Source organism: Erpetoichthys calabaricus, chromosome 4, assembly GCF_900747795.2.
Source record: "Erpetoichthys calabaricus chromosome 4, fErpCal1.3, whole genome shotgun sequence".
In the NCBI taxonomy this organism is placed as follows: domain Eukaryota; kingdom Metazoa; phylum Chordata; class Cladistia; order Polypteriformes; family Polypteridae; genus Erpetoichthys; species Erpetoichthys calabaricus.
The window spans coordinates 137,118,771-137,144,126 of record NC_041397.2 but is presented as its reverse complement, the minus strand read 5'-3'; the positions used below and the strand labels follow the sequence as shown (position 1 = coordinate 137,144,126).

Sequence of the window (25,356 nt, the reverse complement as noted above, 5' to 3'; positions counted from 1 at the left end):
GTATAATCATATAAGCTTAACAACCAGCCATTTTATGTATTGAAATCAAGGGCTCCTGGAAGCTGCAGCCAATCCAGGCAGCATTGAGTGTTTATCATGCACAACTGGTGTATTTGAACTATCAAAACTATAAGGAAAAACAAAACTAGTGCCAATCAAATTAATGTGATTGTTTTTCAAAGCTTACAATATTTTTGATTTCACCTTTAAACTAATGTTTAGTTTGCTACTCCACATTTCTTATATTCCGATCAAACTAAATATGACTCTGTGGCACCAGATAGATAAGATAAGCCATGTTTACTCCAACAGATAGCTAGAGAGATGGGTTTGTCTCCTGATTATTGGTTCCACTTCCCTGATGATGAGCTGGTGTAGCACATTCTTCACTCGGCTGCCCACCACGTTCTTGTTTATCGCAGGTTATGTGGCAAACACTTCCCTGTGTGACGTTGAGAACACACGCCTCCCATCCAAAGGTGATTCCTGTCTTGACAGTTAAACTCCAGATCTGTGTGACAAAAGCCTAGAAACGGTTCAGAAATCTGATTATTTCTAATTCATGAACATTAAAAAAAAAAAAAGATATATGAACAAACTAAGTGAGATAAGCCAGACATGTTTAATGTTTCCTTCAGGATCATTTAATCCAGCATACTGTAATGGAAACATGACTAATGTCAAACAGCGTTCCCCAAAAACACGATTTTTTGAATTTGATAACATTTTTAAAATGGACTACTAGATTACAAACAGGATGATGAAAAAAGTAGTGAGTAAAGTTATAGGTACAATCCTAATCATATTTTTAATATATGGCCATAAACCTGAGGATGCTAAACAACACTCACACTAGTAATTGTTTTCTCTTCATCACTGTAATTTTACAGGAAAGCGTTGGTGTCAATTGAAAAACCACTAGACTTTACCAGCAAATACAAATTCAAAGGGAACATCTGGGCATCCTCATGAAGTCCAGGTGAGGACTCAAAAGCCAATGCATCCATTTTTCAAACCCACTTACCTCATTTTTAAGGTTTGGGGGAGCTTTAACAGAAACAAGGCAGGAGACAACCTTGGGTGGGACGTCACTCGGTCAGTCACACTGGGACAATTTGAAGGAGCCGATCGCCTTAACAGACTTGTCAATAGAAGTTGGAAAGACACCCAACATCACACCTGGAAACAAGCAAACCTCACAAAGAGAGTGGTACAGGAGTAGAGGCAGCCATTCTAAAAGGTAATAGGACTGACCGTCTTCTCCCTTTTAAATGGCTCTGATGCACAATTTTACACTACTGTATCACATCCTTTATTAAGTCACAAAAGAAATCGGTTCATACCTGGTAATAAATTATTATAGTTAAATGTAAAACTAAACAAATATGATTAATTATAGTTTGTTATTTCTGACATATTCTTACATTTTTTTGTATTACACCCAAATTTAAATTATGGCTGCACAAAATGAAATGAATGTTACTATTAATCAAATAATAGCAGTTCTCAAATAACATATGCAACATTTAAATTTGTAATTATGTATATCCCAATTTAATTTTTGAATTAAGAAGATTACACATTCTATAACCAAGTAAGTATTCTTAGTGTATCGTTGCTTTTTTACTTGAAGTTAATAAAAGTGAAATATCAACATGGTCAAGAAAAACATGTTTGATTTAATTTTCTTTATGCTTTTTACAATTTCCTCCAGTGTTGTCGTTAATTATTGTGTGGTGGGTTCATAAGAATACATTCATTCATACAAAACTGAAATTTGACATTCTTCACTGACTTCTACAGTTGTAGTTAATGAGCACTAGAGACCAGGAGTCTATGGAAAATTCACACACGTAGGCTTAAAATCTTACCATGGTACGGATCATGTGAATTACTCATCAGTTTTCACATTTCAGTATTCCTTGATTCAATTTTCGAGATTATAAACTTTTTAATATACCTCAGAACGTCATGGTCATTCTCATATTTATATGGAGGGGGCCTTGGCAGGTGGGGCAGCTCAGTCAACATCACATCCGCGCTTGGACCTTGGGATGAATTCTGGCATCTTTTTCATTCTAGATCCACATTACCTATAAATGAACATCGTTAGCATTAGCTTTACGACTGGACTTATCGTTCAGTATGCACTTTCTTGGCAATTAATTCTTAACATAAACTGCAAGTTGTAACAGAGCTTAAACTGTATTCTTTTAAGAGAAAACTACCTTGTATTATATTGGAAGACAAAGTGACTTAACCCAAATGACTCTGCATGTTGGGAAAGGACATATAGATAAGCAGTGTCTGATCTGATAGATAGATAGATAGATAGATAGATAGATAGATAGATAGATAGATAGATAGATAGATAGATAGATAGATAGATAGATAGATAGATAGATAGATAGATAGATAGATAGATAGATAGATAGATAGATAGATAGAAAAACAAACGCTTGCTCAAGCAGAAATGTATACACATATAAGGGTAGTACTATAAAATATTTCAAAAAGATACTAAAAACATAAGTATTATTAGATGTAACAAAAAATAATGTATACGGTAGACCCCCACGAAGACGCGGTTCAGGGTTCGCGGCCCCACTCGTTCGCAGATTTTTACTTAGAACCTAACTAATAATTGTTAGCGGAAACCGCAAATATCCTCTGTAATTTTTTATGTCCTTTTTTCGTGGCAATACTGCACTGTAGAGAGAACAGGAAGCAACCGTAGACGAAAACGCGGTTTGGGATGGTGAAAGTAGCCAATCCGATGGCGTTGTACTCTACTAGAATTTGAAACTGCAACTCCCAGCAATCTCTGCAGTGGCTCTGATTGGTCTTCTGCTGAGGGTGCAGATGCTGTTGGGGTCAAATTATGTCAGCGCGGCTTTTAAAAAGGCAGCTGGTGACCAAAAGAAAAAAAAAGTTTTTGTAATTTGTGTTTCAAGTACCTGTCTCTTTGCCTGCCTTCTGTTGGGTTGCCTGTACTTATTCGTTTTGTCCTGGGTCGTTTCATTGTTGGGGTCTGGATTGCCTGCCAGTATACATGAGGACTGTAAGTGGATTCATTGCTATCCTGCGAAGAAAGGAGCGCTCCTGAACTCATCCACCCATCTTCACCGTTTCAGGAACTACCGGTAGAACTATCTTTATATTTCCATTCAACGTGCAGATCTCTGAACTATCTATTTTCATAATTACATTTTATCCGTTGCCGTTTTTTCATGGACTTTACTGTGTGTTTTGTTGGTGCTTTGTTGTATTTAATGTATAATTGCTGTAAGTGTTCTTGTGTTTTCCGTTTTGTTCTTCTTAAGCCTTAAACCGCCACAACTGGCTATAGTCGTTTCCCAGTGCCATTTGCCAGTACATAGGAGCCGAGTATATTCGGTGAGGTACATTCATTGAACGCCGCAACCGGCTATTGTCATTTCCCAGTGCAATTTACCAGCACACCAGAGCTGATCAGTCAGTGCCATACATTCGTTGAGCAGCCAGCTCATACTGCCGGCCCCTGCAGCACTGCAGCCTCACTTTCCCTGGGATTCAGCCGCTGCACTAGACTAGCCTGCCAGCATCAGCATTTACCTCTGTGTGCTTGAGTGCAGCCAGTTCAAGCGCAGTCGGCTTGGTTATTTACTGTATTTCATCAATGGCATCAGTTGCACCTTGTACATATAGCTCCAGTAGTTTTTTAAAATAGTTTTTACAGTTCATTAGCAGTGTGTAAAATGATCAGTGTTGAAGTAATTGTGATGCTCTTTGCATGAAAAAAATCTGTTCCATTAAAATTTCACTTTTTCTTTGTGAATTGTGACGTTTACTTAAAAAGTGCAGCAAAAAAGTACTTGGCGTCCAGGGATGTATTAACCCCCAAGTATGTGGCAGTTTAAGGGTTAAAGCCCCAAGATGCCGCCAATACGCCCTGCACCTTCTAAGGCTTCTGGCAATGAAAACGCACTTGCATGAATTACAGTACATATAGCGGTAACATCGGTATTTTACATTCTAGCACTGTGGGAGACATAGCAGTACAGTACTGTACAGTATGCGGGTTTACCTTTACATTCTTTTTTAGGTAATGTATTAAGCTGAGGTTGAAATGAAATGAAAGTGTTTTGGGGGCATATTTAGGGTTTATACTATAAAAAGGTATTTTTTTAACCACATCCATAATTTGCGGTTTTTCACAATTCGTGGGTGCAGTAGGAACAAAACCCCCAGAAATTTTGGGGGTGCACTGTACTGAAATTATTTTAATTTGCAGTTTGCTGAAGAGCACTGCTTTGACTGTTCACATTGTATGTGTAGAAGGAATTCAAATGTGTAATCTGAAGTGGTTAGTATTATCCTTAGTTATTAACTTCTCTTCTTTTTTGAAGTAGGCATTTAATCTTGGTCAACCAATGTTTAAATTCATGAACTATTGAAGAATGTAGGCTCCAGTGGTTTGTTTTCTCCAGGATTTGTTGTCCTAAATTTTTTGTTTTCCTCTCCTCCATTTCCATTGGGCCACATCTATTGTTGTTTTTTTTTTCCACTGAATTCACTGTCGTAATCTTCTTTATTTATTTATCTGGTTTGTACAATGCTATATACTGTATACCCTGCCGTTCTTTCTTATATTCTGTAAGTGCCTTGAGCATGGGAAAGGCACTATATAAATAAAATGTATTATTATTATTGTTAGAAAAATAAACTAATAACATCACCAAGTTTTTATATATAGGACAAATAATATTATGAATAGTTTTTAAGATTTTCCATCATCATCATTATTATTATTAAAATCTGTTTTTTTTTCCTTACAACTATACGAGGGAGAGTCCAAAAGTAAAGGCAACTTAGCTTTTAATACCATGGAATGTGAGTAGATGAACATAACTGTTGTATCACTTCTCCATATAACATCCCAGCAGGTAAATGCACTTCTTGTTTCATTCAACTAACTTCTTTATTAATTGGATACTCCTGATTCCAGATTTGAACTGCTTCCTTAACCTTATCGTCAGAGGTGAATGTACAACCAACTAATCCCTCTAAGTGCACCAAAGATGTGATAGTCGCATGGTGCTAGATCAAGACCATAAGGAGGATGTGGAAGACATTCAAACCACAACTGTTGCATTGCCTCTACTGTTGTGGCCACTTCATTGGGACGTGTGTTATAATGGAGCTGCAACTTCCAAGCACTGTTTCTTGTGCAGATCAGGAAGCTGTTTGGGTACCCATCTTGCGCAAACGTTTCAGTACCCCAAGTCATCATGTCACAATGACATGTGCACATCCTTCATTGAATTTCAGCAGGTTTTTATCCTGCTACACAAATTTTATTACAGCAACAATGGTGCAATTCTGCAAAGGGAGTGTCCATGTTCATTTGCCCTTGGCTTCAACTGGACTAACAGCAGAGCCATGGTTTATAGGTGGTTCGACCACGCATAGCACATCGCAAATGTGTTGTGTTGCGGTGTATTGCAATAGCTTCTATCCATTGCGGATACCTCTGAATTTTCAAATTGTCTTTACTTTTTTGATTTACCCTCCTATTATATCTGTTCCCTATACATATATATATACTAGTCATTTAGCCTGTTACAATAACGGGCTCTAGAACAGTAGTGCATAAACATTAGTAGGAACAGTCTATATTAAATGGCAAGGGACTTTGACCTCATTCTTTTTGTTGGTCGTATTTTTCTTTCTTTCAGCCTTTCTTTTGTTGATGTTTACTAGCTGAGCTGACCATTCTTCGTGGGCTGCCGCCGTGTATTGTGTGTCTTTAATTTTCTGTGACAGTAATACTGTCTTGTACGGCTCTATTCAATAAGGGCGCGCACAACAAGGCGAGCTTCAAAGGGGCGACCTCAATTGAGCGCGGCGAATAAAGGCGTTCGTAGATAATTTAGTTCAAATGGCTCTGGAATATGTGAAGAGCAACAAAGGTGCAGATCTTTATTTACGCGCGCCTTTATTCACTGCGCCCAATTGAGGTCGCCCTTTTGAGTGTCGCCTTTTTGTGCGCGCCCTTATTGAAGGATACCGTCTTGTACGTCCACTGGCTTGTACGTCTGTAATATACCTTTAATTTTCTCTGGCGGTAATACAGGCGTGCACATCGGTAATATGCCTTTAATCTCCTCTGACAGTAATACTGGCTTGTATGTGGCTGTAATATGCGTCACTGTATTGTGTACCTTTAATTTCCTCTCGTAGTAATACTGGTTTGTATTTCCATAAAACGCCTCAAACTTTCTCTGACAGTAATATCGCGCATCGCACAGTGCCCCGCGCATGCACACTTCACCAGAAGACACCCATACATGGACACCTGGACGCATATAGGGATTATATATATATATATATATATATTATCCAACCTGCTGTATCCTAACTACAGGGTCACGGGGATCTGCTGGAGCCAATCCCAGCCAACGCAGGGTGGAAGGCAGGAAACAAACCCCAGGCAGGGTGCCAGCCCACCGCAATATATATAAAATTATATATATACAGTACTGCGTAAAAATTTTTGGCATATGTGAATAAATGCTGTAAACAAATAATAATTTCAAAAATATGTAGGAGGCTTAAAACTGGGTGAGGAACAGCCAAACTCTGCTACCAAGGTGAGGTTGTGGAATACAGTTTCATGTCATGGCAAGATTGAGCACAGACCCAAATTTATTCTGCAGCAGGACAGTGACCCCAAACATACAGCCAAAGTCATTAAGAATGATCTTCAGTGTAAAGAAGAACAAGAAGTTCTGGAAGTAATGGTGAGGAAGCCTACATCCACAGAAGATCTGTGGTTAGTTCTCCAAGATGTTTGGAACAACCTACCAGCCGAGTTCCTTCAAAAACTGTGTGCAAGTGTACCTAGAAGAATTGATGCTGTTCTGAAAGCAAAGGGTGGTCACACCAAATATTGATTTGATTTAGATTTCTCTTTTGTTCCTTCACTGCATTTTGTTGATTGATGAAAAAAAATGATTAACACTTCCATTTTTGAAAGCATTCTTTGTTTACAGCATTTTTTTCACACTTGCCTAAAACTTTTGCACAGTACTGTGTGTATATATATATATATATATATATATATATATATATATATATATATATATATATATATATATATATATATATATATTAAAAAAAAAAAAAAAAAATCTTACAAGGTTTTGAAGGAGACGATACGTGATTTTCTCTGAGACACTTTAACGTCCCGCGAGACAAGGCAGTGAGACAGAAGGACAACTACTGTACAGGCTTTTAAATGATCGACGCGCAGCGCGACAAGCAGAACATGCAGCTCAGCAGCAGCAGCAGCAAACCCTTCACAACACGAGTGGCAGAGATGCAAAGTGGCTGGTGCGTAGTGTGCCCCAGGAGGGGGAGGAGGTGGGACAGCAAAGCGAGCAGGGACCCCCTAGTGTGTGTGTGTGTGTGTATATATATATATATATATATATATATTTATTTATTTATATATTTATTTATATAATTTATATATTGTAAAAGGAAATCCTGAGACGAGACTTTCTCTGAGATAATTTCAACTCCTGTGAGAGATAATTTCAGGTCCCGCAAGACAAGAGTTTTTGCCAAGAGATTTTGACAAGTCGCACCCTCCTCTGAAATATTTACAACCACGCCCACGGTCCACTCACTTCTCATTCATGTGAATGCTATTGTCACACCCAGTTCCCGTGCTCTCAGCTCCAAGCAGGGTCAGAAATAAAAGACAAAGAGTAGAAGACAAAGTAGAACGTTGTAAAGATATCAAAAACATTGGCGCGATACACATGCAGAGCAGGTTAGAGATTATGAAAGTACTAAAATTCAGATTGCTCAAAAAACTGATAGTAAAGATCGCATTAGTGCTAACAAACAGAAATTATTACTAGGTGAAATAACGGAACAGCAAAAAGAGATAGAATATATGGACATAGGTTATATGAGAGAAGTATGTAGATTTTGTTTGGCTTTAAACTTTAAGTTGGAGGCTTGTAGATCGTCTAATTCGTGTTGCCATCAGGGAAAAGTACTGTTTCTTCCCAATGAAGAGGAGTATCCACGAGAATTAAAAGATTTGTTGTTTGGTGAAAGTGAAATACACATATGCAAGTGGCAGGGACGCGAAGTGGCTGGTGTGCCAACGGTCCACTCACTGCTCATTCAGGTGAATGCTATTGTCAGACACAGTTCCTGCGCTCTCAGCTCCAAGCGGGGTCGGAAATAAAAGACAAAGAGTAGAAGACAAAGCAGAATGTCATAAAGAGGTTCAAAAACGTTGGCGCGATACACATGCAGAGCAGGTCAGAGATTATGAAAATGCTAAAATTTGAAAATCACAAAAAACTGAAAGTAAAGATCAGATTAGCGCTAACAAACGGAAATTATTACTCTGTGAAATAACGGAACAGTGAAAAGACATCGAATATAATGACAGGTGATATGACAAAAGTATGTAGATATTGTTTGGCTTTAAAATTTAAGACTTTTAGATCGTCTAATTCATTTTGCCATCAGGGAAAAGTAGTGTTTCTTCCCAGTGAAGAGGCGTATCTGTGAGAATTAAAAGATTTGTTGTTTGGTGAAAGTGAAATCCACATACTCGAGCGGCAGAGACGCAACTGGGGGTTGGCGAGTGACGCGAGCAGGGGGAAGAGCCCCCCCTAGTATATACAGTATATACTCTGGTTCCCCCTTGCCTTTCACAATTGGTGTAGTCGGCAGGGTTTTCTTCCCATCTGGTGGGCAGAAACCCGTATTAAATAAATTAATTGTGAAGGGAAATCCCATACACTATTTTTTATACTTTTTTCCTGTAACTAATACAACTGTTAAAATAGGCAAGAAATCCAGGAAAAAGAACAGGGAGACTTCAGGAAGCTCATCACTGGATGACACTGTTCATCTCTGGAGTTATCTGGTGGGGGGCAAAGAGGAGAAGGCGGTGGCAATGTCTGCTGCAATGCTTCTGCCAAAAGGAGAGGAATGCTGTCATAAGGACAACGTTGAAGACCCCCTCTGCAGTGGATAGCGCACGTGCCTGTACTCGGGGGCATGTGATGCTGATGGGCCTAATCCGCTGGGGAAAGACAGTGACTGCTTTAACTGTTCCCACCTCTTCAGAACTGAAAATGCTTTTGTTAACTTACTGCATGGATTCCAACCTGAACAAGAGTCCCTCTTGCAGAAATTTGAAATGATGAGTGTTTCCTTTTTCAATTTTTCGCCAGTGGTGCTGTCCTTGCCAATTTGTGTTTTTGTTGTCCGTAACTCTTCAATGAATGTTCATATTTCTGCACCTTCACACACATGACATTCAGGCAGCTGCCTTTGAAAGATCAAGATACATTTCTCTTACCTTTGTTACTCAAGGGAAACAAAATCACTGACACAAGAGAACTAGCTCCTTGACCCAATGTCTTTTCCTTTTAAGGCTTTGATTTTTGGTTTAGAATGGTGTCTGTTAAGGCTGCGTAAATTCTGCTTTCCCCATTTGATTGTGGTTGTGGTGTTGAATTTAGTGTTACTAACCCAGCCTGTCCAATTACTCATGTGTAATTCACCTGAGCTTCTTGCCACGTATATTTCTTCCAATCTACACAATAATCACATATTATTACAATAACTTGTTCACCAGAATCATTACTTCTGTGAGTTGAGAGGATTCAGCTAAGTTGAGATAGTGAGGATACCCTCTGAGTGTTTCATATAGGAGGTGACAATGGAGATGAAACACGTCTCTAAGAAACTTTAATGTGAATAGATGGAACAATGTTAGGTCAAGAAGGCAAGATATAAAGACCATGTGATGAAACAGTATAAAAATAGACTTGCAGGGTTGAAAACCATTAAATCTGAATATACCATATCAAAACCAAAATATTAACCAAAAGTCAATAATCAAAAGTGTAAGTCTAGAGAATTAAACCAAAAACTGAAGACAGACATTTTTAGGTGCATCCACAATCTTAGCATGTGATGCGTGCTTAAAACCAGTACCGTGAAGCCACATACCTAGGAACAGGCCTTCATATTGCGACAACAGAACGACAAAATGGTGGTAACCACGAGAATAAACAAAACAACAATACAGCTCAAGTCAAAAGATACTGTACAATGCAGACAATGTTACTTTTGGTTTCCTTGATATTCCATGTTTTTGATTAGTCATTGCAATTGTACTTTTCTACTGAACTTTTTCTAAAAAGCAATTTAAGCCAAACATTCTTTTATGAAAATGTGTTGTAGATATAAATATCATTGAACATATGTATATAAAATGCAGTAAAAATGTATTCAATATAAAAAGACTTTAAGAAAGTGTTACAGAGACTGGACATAATAAGAAATTTGCATTCACCACAATTTTTTGTGGACTGAGTTCAGTAGCCAGGCATAAAGAGGAATGTAGTTCATTAAAAGAGTGTGCCATCTGACAGATTAGCCTCAATTATTTAAAACCTGGATGATCCTCTCCTCATCCATTTCTGTTCCAATTAAAGTCTTTGCAGACATTGATTTGGAAAATGGGATTTTGGGGGAAGTTTAGACAGACTTGTCTTTGGCGTAGGTTATAAGTTTCCATTGTTATTCATTCAGGCTTTGTTTAGTCATTTCTCTTTGAGTGTTATTGGTGGTGGTGGTGAGGTAGGGTGGTTTGTCAAGACTACTGGACTATGCATTGTAAATATTAGGACAGGTCTTAAGGCTTCTAAATTAGTTTGTCTTTTTCATTACCTGCACCTTTACTGCTTTTACGTCAGTCTCCTCTTTTCTCCTGTTTACTCTTCTTTGCCGAATCCAGGCAATTTCTAATAGTCTGGTCCTAAAGATGAGCATTGTCCAATTCAGTAGCCAAAGAAGAGAAGAAGACTGTACTGGATAAATTCTCAAGTGGTTTGCTGGTTCTCCTGCTTCCATTGGCAAATGACATTAATGTGCACCATTGGTTTTCATGAGCACCTGGTACAACTGTTTTGAAAGTTTCTTAACATCATCTATGTTTCCTTCATTCACTGCCTTTGTTATCTTGTCATGCAGTGTGCCAACTCCAGGCCGATTCATCCTTTTCAGGAGATCCGTGAAATCCCCCTTCATAGGGTTTGGAATATGTGGATTATGAGCAGGCTGAATCAGGGATGTATATCTGGTTGGGTCAGTGGCCTTATCGTCCTCTTGTATTGGCAATGCATTTCCAGCTGCTGCTGCCTCTGCTTCTGCAGCTTCTTCTGTTAATAAATGCAGTGGAAGTGATCCCTGTAGGTCATGCTGTGGTTGTATATTGAGATTCTTGAGGAGATTATAATCAGGATTACTCAGGTTTTGAGCTGGCACAAGCAGCCTGCCCAACAGCTGCCGAGGGTGCCCACCAAATGCTAAAGACTGCCTCTCCAGTTCACTGGATGCATCCATATTTGTCTCATCTGCAGCCACACTTGTCTCACTTTCAGCCACACTTGTCTCACTTTCAGCCACATTTGTTTCACTTTCAGCCACATTTGTTTCACTTTCAGCCACATTTGTTTCACCTTCAGCCACATTTGTCTCATCAAGGGAGTAAGGATTATAGCTTTCAGATTTGCTACTTTCAGAGTCAAACATCTGATTATTCAAGCCACTTGCGCTTAATGAAGGAGTAACAACATCTTCAGGCTCTGGGAAATTTTGTTCTGTTGCTGTAAACTCCATACTTTCAGACCAGTTGGGCTCATTTGTTTCATCTTCAGAAATTGCGATAGATTTAGTAGACAAGATAAGATCATCAGTTTGGCTAGTGAGTGCATCTGAAACTCTGGGGACAGACTTGAAAAGCTCGATGGGATCATCTGGACAAGGCACCCGCTGCAAAAATGGAGAGAGAGAAAACTGTTCAGGAGAAGTAAAATTATTGATCTCCAAAAACTCCAGAGTCTTTGTTTTTGTTTTGGGTCTGCCAGGTTGCTCATTTAGGGACCTCTTATGTGTTTCCTGGCCATCAATTTGAATTGCACAGCTAATACAGTTAAAAAGTGCTGGGATCATGTTAGATCAAATAAAACGTTTAGTATACAATAAACTACTAAAAATAATAGCATTTAGAGTAATTATATGATTAATCTGACAGTACTACAGTAGTTTAAGAGGTTTGTGTTCATAACACAGATTTGCAAGATCCTAGATTTTTAACTGTGGCCATAATATTGTATCTCTGAAGACTGCATGTTCTCCTAATGTTTTCATTCTTTTTCTCCTGATACTTTGTTTTCCAAAAGTATGTGGATTAAGTTATTTGCTTACTCATAACTAAATTAGAGTATGAGTGTGCAGGTATATGAGAGTGTCCTCTGTAATGGACTGGTAGGCATTTTCAGGACTTTTCTACTTTGTGAAGAACTCAGACAGGACAGACTCGTTGTAATTTTAACTATGTAATGGATAAAGCAGTTAATCGATGGTTTATCAAAGTCACTCCTAGCAAATTTATCAATTTGTTTTATTGAAAGCATTTCATGCTGAACACAACTTTAAGATACTTTACAAAGCAGTTACTAAAAAGATACATTTAATAATGACATGCACATCCATCTCCTGTGGTGATAAAGATGACAACATTAAAACCACTGACAGGTGAAGTGAATAACAATGATTATCTCGTTACAACGGCACTATCAAGGGGTGGGATATATTAGGCAGCAAGTGAACAGCCAGTTCTTGAATGTGACCTGTTGGAAGCAGGAAAAATGTAACAGTGTAATGATCTGAGTGACTTGGACAAGGACCAAATTGTAATGAGCATCTCCAAATCTAAAGGTTTTGAACCTACCAAAAGTGGTGTAAGGAAGGACAACCAGTGAACTGGCAACAGGGATGTGTGAGGTCCGAGGGGGATATACTGTACATGGTATTAGTCAGATAGTTTTAATGTTGTGGCTGATCAATGTATAAATCTATCGTTGTCAAACTGGACAGCATGCCTCCCTTTACCTTTACCTCAACAGGTATGGAAAATATATTAATACTGCAGCTTTTCTGGATATGCTGTATTTATGCTGGCATGTTATATTCATTCTTATAATCTAAATTAATAAAAATGCAGATTTGTCAAATGGAAAAGGTAAGCCCCTACATTTATCACCATTTCAAATCCATAAAAATAAAATCAGGTGTTCCAGATTAGGTAAGAAGCATGTAGCACAGATATCTAGGGTCAGGTGTTCTCTTTGCTATTGATGTGTGTGGTGTCATCGTGCCAAGATCAAGAGAGCTGTGGATGTTTAGTCTAGTAGGCAATTTAAAAAGATTGCTAAATTGTTTAAAATCAATTATTCCTTTGTAAGGAAAATCATCTACAAGTGTTGGAAGGATTGGTCAGACCAGCAAATTCGGCCTAAGTGCTGACTGCTTGATACAATAAGAAGTCTCCAAGAACCCCAAAATTTAATTGTGGGACCTGCAGGCAAGTTTTGCAAAAGTTGGTGTCTTAGGGCATGCATTTATAATCAGAAAGAGATTGCACAAATTTGATATACTGTACATGTGAGGTGTGTCAGGAAAAAGCCCTTGCTGTCCAAAAAGAATATTAGAGCAAGACTACAGTTTGCTGTTGAACATGCAGGCAAAGATCAGACCTTCTGAAACGATGTGCTCTGGACAGATGGATAAAAGATAAATGAGTGGCCAGAGCCACAGTAGACAAGTTTGGGTCAAACCAAACCCAACATTTCAGAAAGAAGATCCTCATACCAGCTATAAAGTGTGATGATGGAAATGTTATGATTTGGGATTGCTTTGCTACATCAGGGTTTGGGCAGCTTAGCCTTGCAGTGATCAAGTCAACCTTTAATTCTGCATCATAGCAAAGTAATCTTGAAGACATCTGACTAAAAGTTGAAGTACAATAATGATCTGAAGTACACTTGCAATCCACCAAGGAATGTCTCAGAAACAAGAAATGAAATTTTGTGGACTGGCCTAGTCAAAGCCCTGATTTAAATCTCATTGAAACGTTGAAACAGAGTAGGAGTAAGAACACACCCTTGACGAACCCAGAATCAGCTGTGAAAAATGCTGATGTTCTGCCTCCACTCTGCACAGCACTCACAGTATCAGAAACAAGAAATGGAATGTTATGGACTAGCCAATCAAAGCCATGATTTAATCCCATTGAAATGTTGTGGATTGTGCAGACTGGGCGCCTGCCTCACACCCAGGCACCCACTGAATTTTCCTTTTACAAATCAATTGGAAAAGAATAATTCAGTAAGTTTTAAGAAGGTTTTACGTTTTGTGAATAAAACATTATGAACTTTTCTCTTGGGAAATGTATTGAAAGACAATGATGGAATTGAACAAGATACTATATCACATTCTGTTCACTCAGAAGACAGACGTCAGCTGTTACTAACAGCTATGCTGTCACCTGTGGATGTGTGAGATGTTCTGGTAAACCTTAAGCATTAAGCAGCTGATACAAGGTTTCTGTGTTCTCAATATTGTGGCCGGTCCGTACACTGTACACTCAGACATGGACCTCATTTATATAATCTTAGCAAGTCAAAGCTAGTCGATGGCGTGCTTCCATTAACATTGGTCGCCTAGTATGACATGCCCAACAACTCATTCCCAGTCGACCACGACTTGGCCCAACAAAATCAAACAGGCCTAAATTTGATCTTAGTTGTAGTGGTGGGCTCTAAGTGCATGAGTGCTGACAACCAATGCATGCTCATCCAGAAATACAGTACACAGAATGCAGCAATGAGGAATAAGGAATGTGGGTAATTTAGACCTGGCAAACACATAAGACAAGCTTTTCTGTCTGGTGTCTCATGTCAATTGAAAAAAGAAATAAAAAAGGCAGAGGTTGCAACTTAACACACCATTACCTTCTAAACCTTTGTACAGCTCACTTAGGCAGCATACTATTGGCTGGAAGGTTCATGCTTAGTCTCTTATTTGTGACATATACAGCAATTTTCTATTGTTCAAATTTCAGCTGTGGTCAGCAAGTTTGACGAACCTTTGACTAAAAGATGCGTAACTTGATATTGGCTCAAAATAGATAGCTTTAGGCAAGGGAAGAGAGAAACGGGCTACCTGAAATGAGGAGTGTCAACAGAAGATTTAACAGCATTTCCCCACAGACATGCAGTCTTTATGCTGAGGACAAGAGGCCTGTTGCATGTGGTAATGTTCTTTAGTATTTTGCAACCACAAAGAGTGTGGGTGATAGCAGTCTCAGCTGAAGACATGAAATGATGAAATTAATCCTTATATTTTTTTTTCCTTTTTTATGATTTATTTATTTTACAGTTAGGAAATGACTATTACCCTTTAATGAGAAGGCCAAGCCTTAAACATTAATTAATGTATCAGCTTTATTATTTGAAAATAATAATAAACACTAAATAAAATGATTAGCTAAACAATAACAACCAATAAAGCATAAAAAGGAAACATTTAACTGAACAAGAAGTTTAGGAACAGAAAACGTATAATTGACTATAAGTTATCAAAATTAAGATAAACGGCTGATGGAAGGAAAAAAAGAATTCAATGAAGAAACTCTGTGTAACAAAGCCAAAATGAAAGTCAAAACCAAAAATAATGAAACAGAAGAAATGGTAAAAATCTCAGTTCTAGACATTAGAACAGCCGTGATGAAAAGAAGCTATTTAGCCCATCCTATTCACTTAGATTGTCTAAAATTACATCAAACCAAGGTTATAAGGTCCCTGATGTTCTATTCTTCACTATATTACTTGGTATTTTATGTGTCGATAGGAAGGTTTTCTTCATGCAAAGAACTAACATTTCTTATAAATCTGCCTAAGTTTCCAACTGTGTCTCTGTGTTCTTGACAGATAATTTATTTTAAAGTAACATCTGGGATCCACTGTACTAATTCCATTCACAGTTTTAAACACTTCAATCATGTGTCCCCTTAATCTCCGTTTGTTTAAGATGAAAGATGAAAAAGTTAGATTCCTTCAGTCTGTCTTCTACGGACTAGTGCCTAAGAACTAGTTAACACGTACGTGGAAATTTAAAATCCTTGTTTCCAAAACAAAAATTAAAGACTAACAGTCATCTGTTGGTGATGTGATCAGGTGTCACCATTAAAGAAAAGGGGTTTATGAAATCTGGCAATGCCAGGGCTTATGATGTCACTGGGGCATAGTCATATCGTTTTGGTGGGCATCTTACTGAGGGGCAAGGAATGTGTTCAGTGACTGCACTTTATTCATACAAAAAGGAGAGACCCTTTTTCTGGCATAAGAAGACTGGTTTCTCTGAAAATTTATTTTCAATGATTTGCATTTGGATTTGACTGATGTTGTGTACCTGGCTTCAAGTCCATTTTGCCCTTTTGATATTGCATGCTTATGTTAAACTACCTCTGCTTGTCCTGACTACTCTTTTGCTTTGCGTTGTCCCTTTCCCTTTTGAAAGAAATGTCTATTCCTCCCTGAATTAATGAAGAATGTATCTGCTCCTTGCCAGGGAAGTATCAGCTCAGAGTTGCAAAGTAAAAGGACAAAGACTCACTGCCAGGAAAGAAGTGTGGCCAGAGAACAAAACAGAGACTAGCAAGTAAGTATTAATATAGGTACTGGAAAGTATATAAGCTGCTTCTACAATATCCACATCTATAAAGATAAGTAGAGTACTGCTTATAGCTTTTTTATTTGTTGGGTCTGTTTTTATCAAACATGATTTTATAAACCACCTTTCGTGCGATTTTCCTAGTACCAGCCATGTAGTGTAAAACATTTCTCAGGATTATGTTGCTTTGCGATGGAAGATTGCTCTCTTTAAAGAGAATAAAGCAAGATTATGGTTCAGTAGATGAGGTTAGTGCAACTAATAATATCTACTAGATATTATGTGATAACAGCAACTCTTAAGTATGTATTATGATTTCAGGATTTTATAACTTGCAAAATTCACTTTACGTACTAACTGCTGGAAACAGCAGATCAAAATATGGCACATAGGTATTTCTGGACCAGGAGAAAGTGAGAGAGCACAGTTAAAAAGCCAGAAGATCCACTCAAAACTAAAACACCAAGGCCCAAAAACAGCCAGAAATCCTAATCTCAAGATATTTCAGAAGCTAATGCATGTGATTTACTCTGAATTTATCCAGAAATTTCAATGTTGGTTTTAGTACACCACCATCTTTTATAGTGACCACTTGGTAATATCATGTGTAACAACTTCTGGTCACCACATTGTCATCTATAATACTCGCATGACAATCAGAACAGGCACAAAATGGCAGTGACCAAGATTAAATTATTCAATATTTAAAAGCAATATAGGAAAATGAATAATTCCAAAACAAAACAAAACATGCAAAATAAACAGTAAAATAATTTCTCCACATTATAAAATCTTGAAAATATGACACTATGCACTTCTAAGTTCATTAGTAATATATTTCTGATATATTACATTCTCTTTACATGGTTATTCTGCCACTGAAGGGTTAACAGAACATTTTTAAATTAGAAACCAGAAGAAGAGGTGTGAGCCAAAAACAAGCAAAGATTCATGACCATGACTGTCGTAATGCCAAAAATCAACCCTCTAAATCGCTATCAAAAAATACATAGAGCAGGGTTTGTTTTGCTAGTAGCACTGATTAAATAAACACATGCTAAATATTTTTGTTATTTCTCAGTTAAATGGGATGATTAGGAAGTGAATGTCATGACCTTTATACTTCTAAAGCTATGATGTCACTGGCCACACACACACTTCTGGGTCAATTACAACTTTGTCACAAAATGAAAGTGCCTGCTATAAACAACACAGCAATGAAAAAACACATTGCAAAAATGATTAAGCTATGTTAAATAAAATGTATTTAAATAAAAGATGCAACACTTTAAATCCCAATGTTCTAAAACCAAAGATTTGGATCAAAAAGTTTAGAAAAAAACAAAAAGAAAGTGACAGAAATGTAATTTGTAAACAATTCATGACTATAGCAAGTTGACTCTGTTATAGATTTTCAATGATATAAAGCTGACATTTCTCACCATGTCAAAGTAAACTCTGTTCTTACACCTGTACCTTGCAAAGGAACAGAAGTTTGGAAAGATGGGCTGATTTTTCACCGTGGTGCAGATTGGTCCTAAGGAGACATTGAGAAGTTGTTTACACAAACATTCACAAGTCCAGTTCAGTGTATCTCAAATTCTCTTAGTGATTCACCTTTGTAATGCTTTCTGACAGGATGGGGAGATTAGGCTTTAGAGGTACTGATTAACAAAATTCAATAAACTCTTTAAATGTTGGTAAATTAACTAGAGTGATACTGGACTACAATTTCTGTCTCTTCTGCTAGTACAGTCACTTTTCAGAAATTGGTCTCAATTCATAGTCCTTCATCTCTCCATTGTTCTTAGAACCACCAACACGTGAATCACCTTCTTCTAAAAACTATTCTCCTTTTGTTACTAAGAGTCATTTGAAACATCTTCCCACCTCTTCCTTTGAGCCTGGAGCACTCACCTGTTGGGATCAAATTATTATTTTCAAGATTATCAAGTTCCTGAATCATCGGGTTCTCACAGCCATATTTCATTCGTACCCCACAAGCTTTCTGTGTTCGGTTCTCTGGCACCTGATGTTTAAAGAATTCCACGTATTCCAAAGCTGTGAGTGGTAACCCTAATGTCGACTGGGTCCAGGAGTCCTGGGGAGGAACTGGGGTGGCCTGAACACAAACTAAACAAAAAATATTCCTCAATTACAGTTTCGCTTTCATTTATTGAATTAGATATTCAAAGAGGAATGGAATGCCAAACTTGCCATTTTTCTTAACAAAACTTAAATTAGTTAACTTTATTTACTAGCTTATTGATCTGAAATATTGAGAGGTGACAGATCATGACATGTTAATTATGATTCTTTATTACTATTTATTAGTAAAGTCAAACAAAATTGAAAAAAAATGTTCCTCTAGACTTTTCACCAATTCAGTTCTCCTAGCAAAGATTGTCATTTACTTTCCTTATTAATAAATTACACTTTTCTTAACACACACATTAATACAATTCAAAATTAACAACAATTGTGGTTTGACTGTTTAAGTGAGAAGTCCAATCCAATAGATGGTTGCAAATTCTGAGTTTGTACCAGGTAGTGCTGGGGGTAATTCTTTTAATGCCATCCATAGTTAACTTCAGGTATGACTAAGAGTATAGGTTTAAGTTGGTCCACATCTGTTGTTACTTTTTACTTTAGGTTTAAGGTAGTTGAGAAAGGGTTTATGGTGGTGTGGACTAAGATTAGCAGCTAAATTCACTGCAGTTGGGATTAGGGTGAAGTCCAAATGTAATTTAACCACGTGTTGAACTCCTGTTAGTGGGCTACTTTTCAGTCCTAGTAATTGACCGTTTAAGATCAAACGAAGTGTCACTTAAGATCTTGCTACATAACCAACTAACTGGGCATGCGGAGTTATAAATAAATTCCAATCCAATAATAAACTCTAGTTTAGCAGCTGACCACTGTCAAGTCATGAGAAGATATATATATGAGTTGTGACAACGCAATTGCCATGTAGTGTCAACCCAATCACAAAGGCATGGTCTATCATGAGTTCACTGAACAGAGATAAACAGTTAACCAACACTGCTATTTAGAAGTGCTAAAAAGGTTAAGGAATTCTGTTAGAAGAGAAAAAAACTGAAATGTGGCTTGACAAGTGGACCATTTATCATGATATTATTCCAATCCATGATGTGCTCCATGTTTGCAACTTCCTATCGAAAAAATCAATTACCACACTGGATCATCCAACCTATTTCACCTGACTTATCCCCTTGTGATTTTTAGGTCTTCCCAAAAATAAAAACTGTCATGAAAAGACAAAGATATTCACATAGGTCTGTCATCCAGTGTAACGTGACAAAGGAACTTAATGGTATTTCAGAAAAACAGTTCCAGGTATGTTTTCAGCAATGATTACGTTGTCTAACTAATTGCATGGCTGTAGAACTGTGCTTCCCAAACTCGGTTCTGGAGACCCACTGTGGCTGCAGGTTTGTGTTCCACCCAGCTTCTGTTTTTAATTGGACTACTGGGCTAATTAAGTGAACTGTTTTGTTTTGCCAAGTTCCATGTTTTGAGAACAATATAGAAATTAGAAAATTAAGTTTGGTATATAAAAAAAAATATATATTAAAATGTTCGAAGCTGTTATATGGGAATAATGTATTTTTTATTCTTTTTAACAATATTTGCATCCTGATTTTCATTCTAGTTTTCAAAGTGTTCTAATTGTTTATTTAATCCATTATTTACTAATTAGTGGGTCTGATGCTAAAGTACTTGCAGCCTTTGATTATTCAGTGTTGTTTGCCTGCGTGTCTGCTCTGCTCGTTTTTAATTGTCATTAATAAGATACAACGAAGGAGTAAAACTGCACAGAGGGCAAAATATAATGAAATCCACAAAAGAGAGTTAAGTTTTTACAAATATATCAAAACCAGAAATATTTCTAAATGTTTTATAGATGTAAAAATTATGCTGCTGCACTTTTCTGAATATAGAATAAAAGAAAAAAAATACCAGCTAATTAAATTAGCTCAGTGTTATCAGTTATTGTCACTGATTAGGAATCTAGTTGGAACAAAAACCTGTAGCCACAGGGGGTCACCAGGACCAAGTTTGGGAAGCACTGCTGTAGAAGGAGACTACTTTAAAGGTGACAATAGCCGCTACTGCACAGATGTGCAAACATGTTTTCTATAGGTTCATTCTGGGAATTAAATTGTCATACCTTGTACTTTGCCACTCGGGTCAGATTAGATATCAAAACTGAATACTTCAAAACTTTTCAAAGAAAAAATATCATTCTGTGCAGTATTTTTGGCTGTCACATATGTCAAAAATCTGCACAAAATGAATTAATAGAAATAACATCTTTTAAGTTTACTGTACGTGTATCAGCCATGTAAACTTCTCTGCATCACAAGTATTTAACATGCAGTATAATATTGTCAGTCCTATGTAATCTAACTTAGTATTATATTCAGAGTCCATCCTGGTAGCTTTGTGGACAAGGTAGGCATCAACCACAGCAAGCCCCAATTGTTATGAAGTAACCCAAACAGCAGAGTATAAAACATCACCATCCCATTCCAGTCAGCTACTTTAAAATGACGATTAAGAAAGATAACAATAAAATATCTAAATTAAGAAATGTAATGTTCAGAAAGGAAATTAATAGCAAGAGTGAGAATGAAAAAGGTAATGAAGTATGGTTAAGAAATCAAAATTAGCAAAGCAACAAAAGCAGAAAATATAAATGAATTAAATAAGGAATTAAATAGTTACAACTAAAAACGGCCAATTTCTTAGAGAATGCCAAAGTCCAAAATAATAAATGATATTTAGAATATACAAGTGATTCCTGAAGGTAAAATCTCACTAAACAATAGCAAAGATTTATCTGATAAGTTATGGAAGCATTTAGTTGTAAAGAGGATATCTTGGGGCATAAACTTTAAACTGAAAATCAAGCTAATGTCACAACCAGTAGTAGTCAAGAGAACTCTGTAAATTTTTTAAGGTGGCCACAGCACCTCAGAGTCATTTACAAATTTATAACAATCAAAAAATGCATGGAAGTGGAGAATAAAAGATGAAATGTGAACTATCTATCTATCTATCTATCTATCTAAGCACAGGCAAAGAGAGTGGGATTGGGAGCATGTGCACCCCCAAGGTGGTGCGGGAGGAGATTCCAGACCAGACAGGTAGAAATAGGTGGGTCATGGTCACAAGACTTAAGGTAAATGGTGCACACTGTCTGGGGGCATCAACCTCAGAATTAAAAGTGTCAAACCCTTATCAGGTCCTTGCGGCGCTGGACGGTGTCTCTGATAATTCTGAGGTGGTAGGCAGGGATGAGGAGCCCCCACAGGCCACCCCAAAACCAGTTCCCAAAAAGAGAGAGGTAGTGATAGTTGGGGACTCAGTCATTAGGGGGATTGAAGCACAGGTGTGCTCCAGAGAGAGAGAGTCTCGCACTGTGTTGCCTTCTGGGTGCACAAGTGGGAGACCTCCCTGGAAGGGTGGATAGACTCTTGGCCAGAGTGGGGGTGGATCCAGTCGTCATTGTCCATGTTGGAACAAATGACATACATAAGGGTAGTCTGTCAGTTCTGCGATCCAAATTCAAAGAGTTAGGTGCCAAGCTGTGGAGCAGAACTGACAAGGTAGTTTTCTCTGAAGTTCTGCCTGTGCCACGTGCCAGTCCAGGTAAGATTGAGGAGATTAGAAGGCTTAACGCGTGGCTCAAATCTTGGTGCAGGGCAGAAGGGTATAGGTTTATGGGGCATTAGGACTCCTTTTGGAACAGATGGGACCTGTTTCACCGTGACGGGTTACATCTGAACTGGAGGGGCACCAATGTATTGGGGAGGTGTATGTGAAGGCTAGTCAAAGATTGTTTAAACTAGGGAATGGGGGGACAGGGAGTTTAGGACAGGCCAGGTTTAGATCTATGCATGGAGGAACAAACAATGGTGTAGAAATAAAAATGCGTAGTGTGGATGATGGCCCAGACACACAGGCAGACACATTGATTCAAGTGCTCCATATTTACAAAAGTGCCACACAACCCCAAAGTCCCCAAAAGTCCTGGCCACTACACAAATGCCTTTCCTTCTTCAGGCCGCCTCCTTGCCTCCTCCAAGACCTCATCCTTCTTCCACCCGATTCAAGCCCCTGAATGGAGGGAGGCGGCCCCTTTTTTAGTCACCCGGATGTACTCCAGGTGCCTCCCGACAATCTTCCACCGGAACTTCCCAGTGTGGCAGAAGTGCCGGCTGCGCACCGCGCACCGGGAAACATTCCGGGTGTCCCCGATCATCTTCCCCCCAGCACTTGTGTGTGACAGAAGTGCTGAGGTCCAGGGCTCCCAAGGCATTGGGGCGCCCCCTGGCGGTGACCATGGACCCTACAGGGTTGAGCTTCAAAGCTCTGTACCCGTGGTCCCCATAGCCGCCAGGGCGATCGCCTCCACGTGGTCTGGGGGAGGCGTAAGCCCTCTTCCGGTCCTCTGGGGCATCCCGGTCGGGTCGCCCCCCCAGCCACCTGCGACAGTAGAAATGTAAATTCTAAGCAAACATTTAAATGAAGGAGTAACACATTAAAAATAGCATAACGCATTAAAAACAGCTTGCCTTAATGCTAGAAGTATCAAAAATAAGGTAAGTGAGTTGGAGTTGTATGTAGTAGAGCATAATTATGATATTATAGCAATAACGGAAACCTGGCTAAATAACAAAGATGGGGATGAGTGTAACATAGAGGGATACAAATTTTTTAGGAAGGATAGACAGAACAGAAAAGGAGGTGGGGTTGCTATTTATGCCAAACAGAATTTAAATGCAAGTCCTCTTCAGTTGGATGATGAGCGACATGAGTGAGGACATGTGGCTTCGCCTGGAAAATATTAGGGAAAGAGGTCTTATTTTAGGAGTGTGTTATAGACCACCCAATTCAGACAGTAATTTCAACACACATCTTTTTAGTAATATCAAAAAGGCGAGTTTACAGGGAGATATTATAGTCATGGGGGACTTTAATTATCCAAATATTAACTGGGATAACCTTGCAGATGGAGGAGCACAAGAGCAGGAGTTTTTAGAAGTAATCAGTGACCGTTTTTTAACACAGCATGTTAAAGTACCAATACGGGGTAAAGCCTGTCTGGATTTAGTATTTTGTAATAATCAGGATAGAATTGAGGGTGTAGAGGTGATTGAACCACTAGTGTCAAGTGACCATAATATAATACAGTTCTCAGTGTTTTGTAAGAGTGCAGATGCAATGACTAAAATTGTTAAGTTGAACTTTGGTAGGGCTACTTTTGACCAGATGCGACAATGTCTAAGTAGGATACACTGGGATAAGCTTTTAAGTGTGGAGACAGTCGAGGAGCAGTGGAACAGGTTTAAAAATGTTTTACTTGTAATGCAGGACAGATACATACCTAAATTTGGAATTAATAGGAAATTTTAAAAAACTCCACTGTGGATTAATAAAGATTTAAAAAAGAAGTTGCAAAGGAAAAAAACAGCTGTATAAGGCATATAAGACTAATGACTGCAAAGTAAATCGTAGAGCATCTGAGAACGTGAGGGCAACAATTAAGAAAGATATCAAAGAGGCTAAAAGACATTCGGAGAGGAATATAGCAGATAAGGCGAAACAAGACCCTAAGAGATTCTTTCAGTATTTTAGTAGTAAAAGAACAGTCAAGGAGGAGGTCAAGTGCATCAGAAATAGTAAAGGGGAATTAAAAGATACAAACAATGAAATAGCGGATGCCCTAAACTTACATTTTTCTGAGGTGTTTACAAGTGAGCAAGTGGATAACCTCCCAGAGGTAACAGGGACTACTAAGGAGGTACTGAGGGATTTGGAAATTGTAGAGGGAGAAGTGCTGCTCAGATTAAATAAGATCAAATCAAACAAATCACCAGGACCAGATAATATTTATCCTCAAGTTCTTAAGGAGGCTAGTGAGTACATATTTAAACTCTTGACACATATTTTTAGGAAGTCAATGCGCACTGGAGAGATTCCAGAGGACTGGAAAATGGCAAATATCTCATTATATAAAAGGGTGACAGGGCAGATCCAAGCAACTATAGGCCAGTAAGCTTAACATGCATCACAAGAAAATTAATGGAAGGAATTATCTATACTAATAAAAGGCAAAGCCCTCACTAACTCACTCACTCACTGACTGACTGACTGACTCACTCATCACTAATTGTCCAACTTCTCGTGTAGGTAGAAGGCTGAAATTTGGCAGGCTCATTCCTTACAGCTTACTTACAAAGGTTAGGCAGGTTTCATTTCAAAATTCAACAAGTAATGGTCATAACTGGAACCTCTTTTTTGACAATATACTGTAATGGACGGCAGCTCGATGGCCGTGGGAGGTGGAGTTGAGTGTCACGTCATCACGCCTCCCACGTAATCACGTGAAAAGACTGTGAACGCAGTAGGGAGAAATGAAGGAAGAACCGCAAACAGCGAAGAACAAAAAATTCATTAAACAATTGAGAAGGGAGCGAAACAATAAGAAGCGATCGAGTGAAGCATACAAGCATCTTCATAAGGGAAACAAAGCAGGGTGTAAAACGTAAGTTTAAATTAAGTTTATAGAAACGCTCCCGCTGCGGATTGCAATAACATATTCGCGAGATAAAAGTTTAATGTGAAGACACGAGGTATAAATGAACCACACGCCGTAGCGCAACATTAGGGGCTTCACTTCTGGCGTTGACGTTCGAGATTCGATTCCCGAGAGGGGATGCAATG

The 25,356-nt window shown here is 38.2% G+C and overlaps 1 protein-coding gene across 3 annotated transcripts in view; it reads right to left on the bottom strand.

The window, feature by feature from the left end:
- Positions 1-1,623: 1,623 nt before the first annotated feature.
- The window catches only part of LOC114650293 (acrosin-binding protein-like), a 40,056-nt gene continuing 16,323 nt past the window's right edge, over positions 1,624-25,356 (bottom strand). The window contains exons 1-4 of one of the 3 annotated variants that reach the window (XR_003715983.2): positions 18,520-18,876; positions 18,045-18,139; positions 10,756-11,859; positions 1,624-2,093 (exon numbers count right to left, since the gene is read on the bottom strand). Coding sequence is in view for 1 of the 3 variants with exons in the window: in XM_028799837.2 (XP_028655670.2) it covers positions 10,951-11,859; positions 18,045-18,139; positions 18,520-18,592 (1,077 nt within the window). In the remaining 2 variants the exon portion in view is untranslated. Of the gene's footprint in view, positions 2,094-10,040; positions 11,860-18,044; positions 18,140-18,519; positions 18,877-25,356 lie in introns of those variants that run through there. The other 2 variants (XM_028799837.2, XR_007934636.1) reach the window with 2 other exon arrangements.